The 13,938-nt window shown below is 35.0% G+C and overlaps 1 protein-coding gene across 4 annotated transcripts in view; it reads left to right on the top strand.

The window, feature by feature from the left end:
* Positions 1 to 13,938, top strand: part of KDM4C (lysine demethylase 4C) — a 336,400-nt gene that overhangs the window by 217,702 nt on the left and 104,760 nt on the right. For all 4 annotated transcript variants that reach the window (XM_025051416.1, XM_015594513.2, XM_006918364.3 and 1 more), the window contains exons 16-17: positions 10,876 to 10,931; positions 13,367 to 13,475. In XM_025051416.1, coding sequence (XP_024907184.1) covers positions 10,876 to 10,931; positions 13,367 to 13,475 — 165 coding nt within the window. The remainder of the gene's footprint in view (positions 1 to 10,875; positions 10,932 to 13,366; positions 13,476 to 13,938) is intronic.

Here is a 13,938-nt window from a genome sequence, read left to right as displayed (position 1 = left end):
GTGCCAGTAATTCATACTGCATTCCCATCATCCATTCACTCTCCCACTCTCCTGGTTGACTGTTTCATACCTTCAGTCATCTGAAGCTTCCCTGTCTCCTCCCCCATCCCCACTCTCACCTCATGAACTCACATCATATTTCATTAAGAAATGGGAAACCATCACTAGAGATCTGCGAGTTTCCACATCCATCACATGTATAATATCTTTGTTCCTACCTAAGGCCATCTCCTCTCTTACACACAGGATCATAGTTCCAGGAAGTAATCTCTTTCTCCCACGTCACCAGTGTTCCCCTCTCTAGATGATTCTCATTACCATCTACCCAAGCTGCTATTTCTTCCATTTTCAAATAAACAAGAAAACCTCTTTTGACCGTTTTTCTACACCAGCTCCCACACTCTGTTTCACCAGCATGATAAAGTTGATTACCGCCTCCTGTTGGAAGCACCGTTTTCACTTTGCTTCAAGGATTTCCCACTCTACTGCTTTCCAACTCCTTCTTTACTGGCTACTTCCTTTCACTCCCCAGACTTTATTATATAGGTCTCTTCTCTACACCCATTTGGTAATCTCATCCCGTCTTATATAGCTTTAATGGTTTTACACGGCGTCTATTCATTGATGGCTTGTACTTTTCTCTGTCTAGCTCAGCATCTTCCCTGAGGTGCATATCTATATGGCCACCTTGCTGAGCAGCATGAATCTCAAATTTACCCTTTTTCAAACTGAATTCCATATCTTCTTCTCCTGCAGGCTTCCTTACTTCCAGATCTTCCAGCTGCCAACGCCAAAAATTTTAGAGTTAGATTTGATGCTTTTCTCTTTCTCATATCCCATGTCCATCTGACAGTAGTGTCTTGTCGACTTCTAAAATGAATCTACTTATTACTTCTTTCCAAGATTAAGGCAGTAACCTCCTAACTTCTCTTCTCACTTCTGCCCTTGAATCTCTATCCTCTGCTTTCAACACAGCAGTTGGAAGGATCAGTCTAAATGTTAGTCAGATTATGTCCTTGCTGTGCTCAACCCTTACAGTGCCTTCCCATCTCAGAATAAAGTCGTTGCCTTTTTTCATGGTCTGTGAAGCCTAGTTAGATATTTTACCACTTACTTTCTGACTGCCAGGAGCTGCCAGCATCACCTTTCCCTAGATAACTCCCTTGTCCTCTCCCATAGTGCTTAACATCCTCTACCATCTCATTAATCTACTGATTTAGTTTGTTTGCTGTCCCAACCAGAATGTATGTTCATTGAGGGTAGATTCTTTATCATTCACTGTTGTTGCCCAGTGTCTAGAGCATGGTGATTAGCCAATATTTGTTGGATGAATGTATGTTTTTAATTATAATACAAATTAGATGTGGGCATCTAAATTAGAGAGCTCACTTGCTAGTGTCAAATTCGTTGGACCCTATTCAATTTCCATTCAGAAGATAACTGCAGGAAACCTGTCATTCAGTTACTTAATCACTCAGAATTCATGCCAGCTCTGTCCTGATGTGAGATCCTGCCCTCTCTCCAACCTTGACAAATGAGCCACATTCTCTAGATATGATTCTTCCATGTTTTGTTGCTCAGCATTTCGTAGGCTAGTTTTCTGTTAATGTGATTAATTACTCTTTGTTTTCCTAGCTCAGACAACCCTATTTTACAGTTTTGCATTTCTGTTATGAACATGTCAGTTAAATAAGAGTGTGGGGAGGTACTTCAATCTCATAATTTTTCTATGGCACTAAAAATTGGCTTTAGTGTCACTTATGGATATGTCAGCTAAAATGAGGGCTTCTTACGAGGCAACTTGAGAATGTTAGTTATTGGCATTTCTTTAATTGATGTTTTATAGAAGAGCCATTGGAACATGATTTCCCTCTAGTACAAATAATGAACAACTGTGATAGCTGTATTATAACAATGTCCTTCTCACCATTGTTGTTAATGTTGTGTCAGCACTTTGATTATAAACATTCTTTTTCATGGTTTAATAACTGAGCCATGAAGAAATCATTCCATGTTGTAAATTGGTGTACTAGCTGTTCATCTCAGCGGTGATTTTTTATGAAACCAAAGTTTAAAAAATATTTGTTTGTCTGAATGGTATTAGGTGAGGGAAAGGGACCCAAGCAGGAAAGGTACAGTGTCCAGAATATGTTCTGAATTTATACTTTTTCATTCAACTTTTAGCTGCGCTGGGGTGGAGGGAGGAAAGAGGATACAACAAAATGGTTCTTTTAATGCTGTAATTGAGAGAGAGGAATAACAGCTGCCTTATAGAGTAATCATGTTGTAACAGTCATTTCAGTACATTTTTGTTTTGTTTCAGGAAACATTGGTTGACTAGCAATATATCTAAATCTTTATAATAGTGAGTATATTTTATACTGCATGTTATTGTTCCTGGAAAGGCATGCTCATTAAACATAAGATAAAACAAGCCTGGTAATGAGCACTGATTGTTTAATTTTATTTATTTACTTCGTTCTGTAAGCCTGAATAATTTTGGCGTCTCCATAGGTTAGATTGGAAAGAAGTTTTGGTGCACTGAAAAACTAGAAGAAATCATAAATGTCCATTTAAATTTTTCATTAAGTAAAAAAATAGAAAAAAATAGGATAAACCTTCACAGTTATATTAATTTTAAATTACACATATTTAATGGAAAAAAGTTTTAATTTCTTTTTTTATCTATGGCATTGAAAAAATAGAATACTATTGAATATTGTTAGGAAAGTCTCCCATTCCCAACACTGAGATTCTCAAATCTCATTTTTTACAGAAAACTACCGATACTGTTTTGTCAATTGACCTTTCAGGTCTTTTCCATGCATAAACTGACATTATATATTGCTATACTTCGGGGACCTGAATGGTATCAGTTTATTTAATATGCCAAAATGTTTTCTTAATCTTGTATTGTGTAATAGTAACTCACTATTAATGAATTTACCATATCTTTTTCATTACTGTTTTAAATTTAAAGCTTGAATCTCTTCTTATTGAAAAATTCAGATATTACAAATAAAAGCTAAGCAACTGATAATTCCAGTTCCTCCCAGAAGGAACTGTTTTCTCTATTGTAAACAGAAATGAAATGATAGTTGTTGTACACCTTCTACATAGATATAAACATTTATCTGAGGTGGATTCAAAGAAATTGAATTGCTGAGTCATAATTTATGTGCATTTAAAATTTTGATTGATAATGCCAAATGCCTCTCCAAAACTACCATAACAACTCACATATCACAGAACTATTTATTTTCTGATTTAAAATCTGAAGTTATATACCATTATTTTTTTTATTTCGTTTATTCTTGAAGTTAGGCATCTTCATGTGTTTATTGACAATGAAGAATTTTTGAATCTTTTTGCCTATTTTTCATAAGGGTGATATTTAAAAAAGTGTTTTGGAAATATATTTTTTATTATTTTGTGTTAATTTATATAGTATTTTATTCATTAGAATTTTAAAATTTTGATATAGTCGAAATATATTAATCTTTTCAATATGCCTTGTGTTTTTCAAATGTTACATATTTAAAAAGAAGTCATATTTATCCCAAACTCGATATATTTGTCTAAAATTTAATACCGTTATAGTTCTCCTTTGTTTTGGAGGTTAGATCTGTAAATCAATTGGAATTTTTGTGAACCATAGTGTGAGTGTGTGTATGTGCATTCTTCTTTCTCTCCCTCCCTCCCTCCCCATTCAGCTGAATTCATTATTGAAGAATTTGTGGTATTAATTTTTGGTTATTTATTCAGCTCTTTCTCTTTTCTAATTATCTCTTCTACCTAAGCGCAGTCTGCTATTTAACATATACCATAAGTTTTTAATTCTAGTGTTTTTGTTAGAGAATTTCTATATCATTTTAAAAAAATAAGATTTGTCATTTATTTATAGTCTCTTACTTGCATTCTTAATACCCACATTTAATTTTTAGACATATTAAAATGCTTATTTTACATTTAATTCTACCATTTGTTTTTTCTGCTTCTGGAACCCACATTTTCTTGTCTGTTTTTTGAGTTTTGATTGTGAGCCTGTATTCCTTAAAACACTATTTGGGAATTTCTTGAGGTGTTTGTTATAGGTAGTTGCTGAAAATTACAATTTTTACTTTTAAATTATCACAGTTCATCTTCCAATAATGCCGTCCTACTTCATGAAAAATGTAAGAAACTCACAGTGTAATTTTATTAACGCCCCTTCCCTTTGTGGTCTGAGCTTACATTTTATTTCTGTATACAGTATACTCCACAGTATTGTCATTTTTGTTCGAAACAGTCAAGTCTTGTAATGAAACTTACAGTCTCTCTCTGTTGCTCTTATACGCTCATGTGTTTTATGCTGGGCATATGTCTCTCTCAATCTCTCTCATGCATATGTGTTTTGAATATACTAAAAGTTTATTTTCTGTTACCTACATATTTACCCTTTTCAGTGTTCTTCATTCCTTCCTGCCATGGTTCAAGCTGGTATAATTTTTCTTCATTTGGAAGTAATGGGTTTTTTTTTTTTGGTTGTTTTTTTGGTCATTTGTTATAGCATGGATCTCTTGGAGACAAATTCTTGTTGATTTTTTTGTCTGTGAGGTTGGTTGTTTTTATTTTTATTTTATCTTCATTTTTAAAGGATATTTTCCCTAGAAGTAGAATTCCAGGTTGCCAGCTTTTTTCCTTCAGTATTTTATAGATATTATTCCGTTGCCATTTGCCTCTACTGTTTCTCATTAGATTTCTGGTGTAATTCATCTATTTGTTTACTGAATATACCTTTTTTCTCTGCTTTTAAAATATGTTTATTATATTTGGTTTTCAGAATTCTGACTATGTATTTAGGTGTGTTTTCTTTGTATTTATCTGCTTGAGGTTTGCTGGGCATCTTAGATTTGTGGGTTGATGTCTTTTATTATTTTGGAAAGTTCTCTGTCATTATCTCTTCAAATATTCTCACCCATTCTGTCTTCTTCTTGGACTCCAATTATATATAAACTGAATAGGCCATTATTTTCCCTTAGATCTCTATTAAAGCCATTGAACTTTTACTCTGCCAATTCCAGTCTCCTTTGAAATCTGTCTAATGAATACACCATTTATAATGTCATTTTTAAAATTTCTACTATTTTAATTTGTTTTCTAAATAGTTTCCATGACTTTGCTAAAGTTTTCCTATCTCTTCATATATGTCGTCTGTCTTTCTCATTAGGTCCTTTAACACTTTGAATGTACTAATTTAAAACTCCTGATTATTCCAATATCTAGTCCATCTTTGTATCTGATTTTTTTATTTCCTTTCTTGATCATAAATCATATTTTCTTGCTTTTTAGTGTACCTTGGACATTTTGTGTGCTGGACATTTTGTCTGTAGCAAATGAAGTTAATACTGTTATTTCCAGAAAGGGCATGCCCCTTCATCTGTCAGGTTTCTAGAGTAGGAGTGAAGTCAGTGTGATTTGTATTTAGCCGTGTCTTGGCTTTGTCAACCAAAGAAGAGGTTCAGGCTGTAATAAAGGACAAAAAGAATTTATTTGAACAAAAGGGGTTGCAACCTTGGAGGCACAAATTCAGGTAGCAACCTAAACTGTGCTCCAAAGAGAATGAAGAAAGGCAGGTTATTATAGAGGCAAAATTTATAAGTGTGGTTCCTATTTTGGTCCTCCATGCAAATGGAAGATTCTGGTAAAGTTAACATTGTTCCTAATATGTAAATAAAGGAGGCAAAAACTACTAGGAGGAAGTAAAGTCTATATATGTCCATGCAGGATTTGTTGTTCATAAATCATATTTTCTGGATGTTTATATCTCAGCCTTGAACTGAGTTTAGTAACAGGTTAGTAACATAATAGTTCTGAGAGTGTGAGGCACAAGATTTACTTACATAGGCCCCATTTCCTCCATTATTTTCTCCATTATCACCTCCTAAACCACTATACCCAGACTATCTACTGGCCCTCTTATATGTAAGTTGTCTAGAGCCACAATTAAACTTTCACATATTTACTCACTGTTCTTATATTTATGAAATGCTTTACATTTATTAACAAATTTAAGGAAATAGTATTGTTTCCCCTTTTTCAGGTAAGATATCTGAGGCACAGAGGGTGAATAACTGGCCCAAGGTCATACCACTAGTAAATGGCACAACCGTGATTTGAACCCTGGCCATCTGCACTTTGTTAAATACCATAATATAGCTTGGCTCTCTAGTTTTATGGTTCATCCTCTCAGTTAAATTGGATTCATTTCGCCTGAGGTTAGATTGCACAGATTGACTAAAATGCTCCTTTTGCCTGAAATGGTATCATTTTTTGAAGGATGAAGTGGAAATTTAATGATCTCATACCAATGAGTTTTATTAGCTAGATTAAGGAAATAAATGGGAATGCAGATTGTTATATAATATATGCTGCTTGATAACACAATTTTTTTATGATTTGGGTTCTTTTGAGGGGATTAATTTTAAAAATGAATTCTTATTTATTTATCGAAATGAAGAAATAGGGACTTGGTTATGCCCTTTATCATTATCTTCTTCACACTATGGTTAAGCACAAACAGGTCTTCTCACCTTCTCAATTGTGAGCATCCTAGAGCAGGCACAGTCTCCTGTTTATTTTGGCACTGTACTTTGATATCTTGTGCCTCACCTTGTACCTAGAGGCACAGGATGCTTGGGAAAAGGAGCATGGACATGTGGTCAGCCATACCTGAGCTGGAACCCCAGTTGCTTACTTTGCTGGTTGGTTAGGGTTTGGAAAACTACAGTCTGTAAGTCAGCTCACTGACTATTTTTGTAAATAACATTATTATTGGAATACAGCCTCAACCATTTATTTACATATTGTCCTACAATGTCAGAGTTGATTAGTTGCAACCATTCTGTAGTTGTGCAAAGCCTAAATTAGTAAATACCTGGCAATTTACAGAAAAAGTTTGGTGACCACTGGATTAGATGATTTTTGGCAAATTAAGCTCTTGAATCTTAGTTTCCCCATCTATGAAGTGGGATGTTAATTACTTAAGTTTGTGTTCAGGAAGGGAAGTAAAATATATGATGCTTTTGGCATAGTATCTGGAATGAATTATGCCTTTAATATAGTCTCTGTTCTTCTGATAGAAGAATTTTTATTATTGACAACCAATTTAATGACTCAGTTGCCCTGAATGATACTCTTATCACCTCATACTTTCTCAGTTTTTCACTGAATTTAAAGATGAGCGACAAACTAGTACAATTAGTATATTTGGAAGGTGCCAACCTTTATATGTGTCAGGCATTGCATAGATTCTTAAGAAAACTCGGGCTGCTTTTCAAGTAAGGGTTAACCTATTAAATTTTAGAATCATCAATTTTGTTCTCTGCTAATAAAGTACTATTTAAACAAAGAAGAAAAATAAAGTACTATTTAAACAAAGGAGAAAAGGCTTGAAATTATATTTCCTGATATTGCCTTCCACCGTACTATGAACACAGGCATTTAGTCAAATTGTTTACAATTTGACAGGTTGACATCTTTGTGTTTTCTATCAGATCAGCTGGTATGACCCATAAGAGGGATGGTGATTCAAAAAAAAGTGACGTAACTGGACATGATTTTTTTTCTTTTCTACTTAATTTTTCAAAATTGAGTGAGCTGAACAGAATCCATGATATAATATAATATTATGTAAGTCACATAAATATGTTTACCTGGCCATGAACATTTTTGTCTTTTACTAACAAATATGATTTCTCAGGTAAATAGTGGCAAGAATAACTCCATGTCAAATCATTGTTTTTTAACTCCATGTTAAGTCACTGGAGCCTGCAGCTTCCTTTCCTGAGTGTCCCAGTATATAAAAATGGTCTTGGCAATTTTTTAATCCTTTGGTAAGATTTTTTCTCTGCCCTATTTTGCCATATTTTCTCATTCATTTTACAAATTCCTGTGGAAGGTGTTCTCTCTATTGGGTATCATAATATAGAAAGAGTAACCTGACAGATCTTATCATAGCACTCATCGAGCTTATAGTATAGTGAGGACAGCAGAAGGAATTCAGCAAATAATTAAGAAGAGTAATGAGAGAGAAATAACTAAGCCAGGGGATTAGGAAAGCCTTCTCTGAGGAGTCAACATTTAGGCTGTGATGTCAGGGATTTGCTCAGTTCAATTAATGAAGAATGGAGCTCGGCGTGTCTGATGTGTTTGGGGGCAGAGACAACCTCATGGTAGGTCCCTGGGGTGTCTAAGCATGAAGAGTATGCAAAGTGAAGGGCGACAAGGTTAAAGCCTGATGATCTAGGCCACAGTAAATACTGTGATGCATTAAAACCCACTCTGGTTGGTTCTACGTTGACTGTGGGGTGGCATTTGCAGTAGTTCAGATTTGGTGAAGGATGCTGGCCATATCAACTAGGATGGAGAGAAGAGGTTGAATTTGGAGGTGGAATTGACAGAACTTAATTGACCGGATTTAACATGAAGGGAAAATTATGTTTTCTAGCATAAGCTAGAATGAGTGGTTGATAATACTTATGGGAAATAGTGAGGAAATACAGGCTGGGGAAGAAGATGTGAATTCAGTTTTGCACATGTGTTTGAGATGCCTGTAGAGCTGTCTGTCAGACATCCTAGAAGGTAAATGTTTGAGTCATTGGCCTTTTGAAAATCAGGGTAGTAGATCAGATGCCCAGCAAGCACGCGTGAATGGAGAAGTGAATAGGGTTTATCATAGAAATTACAGCGTTTAAGGAGCGTGAAAGAGAAGCCTGTTAAAGGAAGCTGAGGATCAACTAGAGATAGAGTAGAACAATGAGGAGAGTGTTGGATCACAGAAACCACAGGCAGAAGCTGTTTCAGGCATGGTCGACAATGTCAAATGCTGCTAAGAGGTCAAGTGAAATTATCCGTTGAAATTATCCGTAAGATTTGGTGACATGGATGTCATTGGTGATGCTAGAAAGAACAAGTTTCATACTGTGGTAGGTGGGAGTCTTCGCAGCTCCACTTAAAATCTGAACTCTCAAATCCAGTGTAGAGGACTTTTTTCTCCTGTTGTGGTAGTACTCTGCAACATGTGTACCTTTTAATGATCCTAATCGGTGCTTTAAAGCAGCTTCCATGCTGCTTCGCCATGTTTAACTCTGCTAACTTGTCCCTTTAGGCGTCTTCTCACTACTAGTTTCATTAATCAGACATCTAATTCTTTTAGTGTCTGGGCTCCTCACAGTTCACAACTTTCTTTTGCTGCATTCCCACTTTGATACTGACATCTTTTTATATACAATTTTGACTTAATGTTTTGTTTTCATTTTCATCGCCTCCATAGAGGTATCTTAAATTACTGAAAAAAATACTAAAAATCGGTAATTTTTAATGAAATTATTATTGAATAATTTGAATATTATTGAATAGTTTGAATTATTGCAATTTTCTTTTTCACTATTTGGATTCCGAAAATCTTTCATTCTATGCTTCATCAAAACAAGTTATTTTAAAGGCCTCTAGAATATGGCTTTGTGGTGTGGATAGAGAACATTCTCCATCAAGTTATCTCCTTGACCTGGATTTATTATTGATTTAAATGTGTATATACAGGGCAGCTTTTGCTACTCTGAACCATTTATAATCACTTAGGAATTTTCAAATAGATGTGCAGAGACTTTCTAGACACATAAAACCATTGAATAGCTCTGGTTATTTACCTTTTTTGTTTCCTTTTAGGAGTTATACAGATATGTTCATTCTCTTCAGTTATTTGTTACTGTTCTTAGAAAAATAAAAGCTGTGGAATTCGATTCTCCATTAGTAATAGTTGATATGTTAGATGGATTCCCTGTTAAGCTAGGCAAAACTAAGACTTACTTAAGGGAGATCACCTTGGAGAACAGATAAAGAAGTTTTATATATACAACTTAAGGGGGAAAACCCCAAAATAGCTTATGACTATTTTTTTAAAATCTATTAATTCAGTAAATTGGGAGGACAAGGTTGAAGTTGAAAATAAAAAAATTACTTCTTAAGTATTTAATAAAAAGTTCTAGGTCAACAAAAGACATTGCATTGCTTTTTGGCCCTGTTTTCTCATGGTCATTTTCATAGGATTATAGTGAGAAATGATGATTAAAGTCTATATTTGTAGTAAGGGGAGTCATCTTGAAGTGAAAAAGTCTATGCCAATCTAAGACACATAAAAGTGCCAGAAATATAAACTTATGTGGGGAGAATAAAGAAAAACATTTTATGGCATTGTTTTCTGGGACTGGATAGCCTTGGTTTATCAGAACAATTTTCCAACACCATTTGCCCAACAGAAAGACTCAAATGATATTTTTTGTGATCTCTAGTTGATCCTCAGCTTTCTTAAACAAGCATACCTTTCGTGCTCCTTAAACACTGTAATTTCTGCACTAGATCCTGTTTACGTCTCTATCCACATCTTTTAAAAGAGCTTCCTGCTTATCCTTATATCTGAACAAAGTCTGTCAGTTTTCTACTTTTTAGCCATCTTGTACACATGAGTGGATTCCCAGAGCACAAGAGAACCCAGTCGTATTCTCTGTACTAGAATTCTAGTTCATACCTCTCTAGGCTGCCAAGTTCTGTGTGTCACAGCTTTCCTCCAAAGATGACAGTTGAACATGATACCAGGATAATGTTGGTTTCCTCTAGGAGATATATATCTCTCAAAAACATTTCTTGGGTGTACCCTCACCTTCCCTTTCTTTTTCCTTTCCTTTCTCAAACTGCTCAGAGATAGGCCTTCATAAAGTTCTTGATAGTTTCAATTTTAAAATAAAAAATCAGAATTTACAGGAATATTCAGATAAACAGTAAATGGCTGTTATTATATGGGTCTGATAATTGTGTGTGATATTTTTCCTCCCCTAGGAGTGCTGTCTCTGCAATTTGAGAGGAGGTGCTCTTAAGGAAACGAAAAACAATAAGTAAGTAATGCATTAATGTGTTGAATTTCATTGTTTTCTTCTCTCTAGAATGGTTCAACCTCTGGGTGGCTGTTTGCTTTACCTCTTGTTATTGTACGCATTGTTCCAGGGCTTGTGCTATCCAGATTTGATGTTGGGATTCTGGGCATGTCTTCAGAGACGGTTACTGACAGCAATCCCCAACCTTTTTGACACCAGGGACCAGTGCTCCCATGAGAATCTAAATCCTGATGATCTGAAGTGAAGCTGAGGTGGTGATGCTCGCTCTGGGGAGCGGCTGCAAATACATATGATGCTTTGCTCGCTCCCCCACTGCTCTTCTCCTGCTGTGCGGCCCAGTTCCTAACAGGAGGAGGACTGGTACTGGTCCATGGCCCAGAGGTTGGGGACTCTTGGTTTCTGATACCACATTGACCTCTGCTGAACAGAAGTATTCTAAGTCTTGCTCTGTTCTGTCTTTGACACCATCAAGAATAACCCTTCTTTTACTAACAGTTTTTTCAAATGAAGGCAGCCCATATGATGTAGGTTCCATTGGAATTTTAGTGTTTAATATGCTGAACCCTATTAGTCTAATAAAACCAGGGTGTGCCTGAAAACAGTGAAGTCCGTTATCTTCAGATAAATAAGATCAATTATGGTCATAACACTAAAACAAAATCATTTACTTTAACACCAGCAAATTAACAAGAAAGTGGTATGTACTAAAATAGAAAACAGGGAGAAAATGTTGATTTTAAAATTTAAAGGGGACAGTTGGAGAATATGAGGAATCTTGAAAGAAAGTCATAAGCGAACATAAAAGTAATCTGGTTTTTATAGCAATTGTTGAAATATATTTTTATGTGAATTTTTTTTTCATGACCTAATTTTAATATTGAAAATGGAGCCAAAACAGTTTATAGGCTCCTTTGGAACTGGAAACATGTAGAAATGGTTTAGGCAGAGGTATTAAGTGGCACTTGAGCGCCAAATTCAGCCCCCAAGATATGTTTTTATTTGATCAACACACATTTTATAAATTTGATCCACATTTTAAAGGTTGAGAGATTTTTTTTTAATCCACATTTTCATCTTTACTTGAAAAACGATTGTGCATCTCAGTAACAATATGACAATAACAAGGTGTGATGAGAACCTGGCCTAAATGGGCATGCGCTCCCCGGGTTACCATGGTTTACTAGTTTACATTTCCTTGTTTACACGTTTCTTTTTTCACATTCTGCCTGGCCCCATGGGCACTGGACTTGGGACCCCGGGTGTAATGTAATGATGGAGTTTGTGTAATTGTGTGCACGTGCATGTTTCTGATTGCTTATAAGTAAGAGTAAAGGCATTTATCATTCTGGTGTTGATAAAGTTTAGTCTAAGAAACTACTTTTGCTTAATTTTGGATCCTCATCTTCCATAGTCTTAGTTCATGAGATTAGCACTATACTAAAAAATATTGACTAATTCTAGGATGTTGCACAGGTCATGCAGACTGTGAGATAATTTTAGGTGGTTCCTATAAAGACAAATGGTAAGAACTTCTATTCCTATTCTTGGGCTAGGACAAAAAGGAGTAGTTTTCGCTAAAGAACTGTAGTATTCATTTAGATATGAAAGAATGCCCTGATGGGGTTGACACTTGTCCTTTCTTCCTGTGGCCTTTAAAGGCAGGATGCAGTCTTTTATTCTTTGAGCGAAATAAATATTCTTTGACTTGAAAATAGATTGGTGGATTTGATATTGTTTCAAGATCTTTTTAAACCTCAAGAGTCTTTTATTTATTTGGGGCTGAATATTTATGAGAAACTTAATAGTAGTAATGAGGATAGTGTCATTTTTTTTCTGGAGTAGTTCAGAATTTGAAAGGAAACAAGGGAACAAGCTAAATTTCATTTCTCTTTATGTCTAGGTTCCTTTGATTATAGTAGGATTGCAATGAGAAACAATTTACTTAATCAGTATAGTTCTTCTAGAAAACTTTTGCTATTTGTTCTAGTTTGCTTTATGATAGTTATCTTATGTAAAAAGATTATATGCTATACCTAGTTCTTACCTTTTATTAATTGAACTAATCTTTTCTCATGTATTAATTAGCTTAAGTATATTAAACACCTCTGTATTTCAGCATCAAATGGAATAGCAGGTCTGTATTTCAGTGTTTTGCAGATCAAGTGTAGAAAACTATATGTGTATTGATAGAATCGAGTTCTTGGTCTTCACCTACTTTTTCATATCACAGTGGTGGGCAGGTGTGGTACTGAATGCATCCAGATATCTAATGGGTTTAAAATTCAAAGAGTAGTCTTTTTGTTATGGATTTAGGTGTTTAGCTTTCTTTCTCATCTGTGTGTTTCCCACCATTAAGAATTGCATCGCCTGGTTGAAGTATAAGGTATGTAAGTTTAGGGAACATTTGTTTATGTTTAATGTCTCCTTTCCTGTAGGTGGGCCCATGTCATGTGTGCCGTCGCGGTCCCAGAAGTTCGATTCACTAATGTCCCAGAAAGGACACAGATAGATGTAGGCAGAATACCTTTACAGAGGTTAAAATTGGTGAGTGGCAAAGCTTCTTTTTTATCTCATAAATTAGTGTTAATTTACATTCTGAATATTTCTATTAATACACACATTCCCAAGATAATTTTTTCTCTTAGCTTCATTTCTGTCCTTTTTTTCCTTTAGCCTAAGTTGACTTATCTGTAAACATACTCTTTTTCTGTTATATTGCAAATATGCTTATAACCTTCCTCAAATTCTTTTTGAAATAAGACAAAAGAATACTACATTTCCTGGATTAAGGTGGATTTTCAAACTGTAGGCTATTTGGTGAGTTTTGTTAGAAATGGATCTGAGCTGTCCAACTATCTCTTTTTAATTTGTTTAATTTCTCTCTCTCTTAATCTTGACTTAGCCAAACGCATCTAACCTGATTTCATCATCTCTTCACCAAGAAGATTGTTGCAGAGAAATACAAAAACTTTTATTATTACCAAGGGATTTTCTTACTTACGAATAG

The sequence above is a fragment of the Pteropus alecto genome, unplaced genomic scaffold, assembly GCF_000325575.1.
Source record: "Pteropus alecto unplaced genomic scaffold, ASM32557v1 scaffold95, whole genome shotgun sequence".
NCBI classification, from domain to species: domain Eukaryota; kingdom Metazoa; phylum Chordata; class Mammalia; order Chiroptera; family Pteropodidae; genus Pteropus; species Pteropus alecto.
This window is presented reverse-complemented; position numbering and strand designations above follow the sequence as displayed.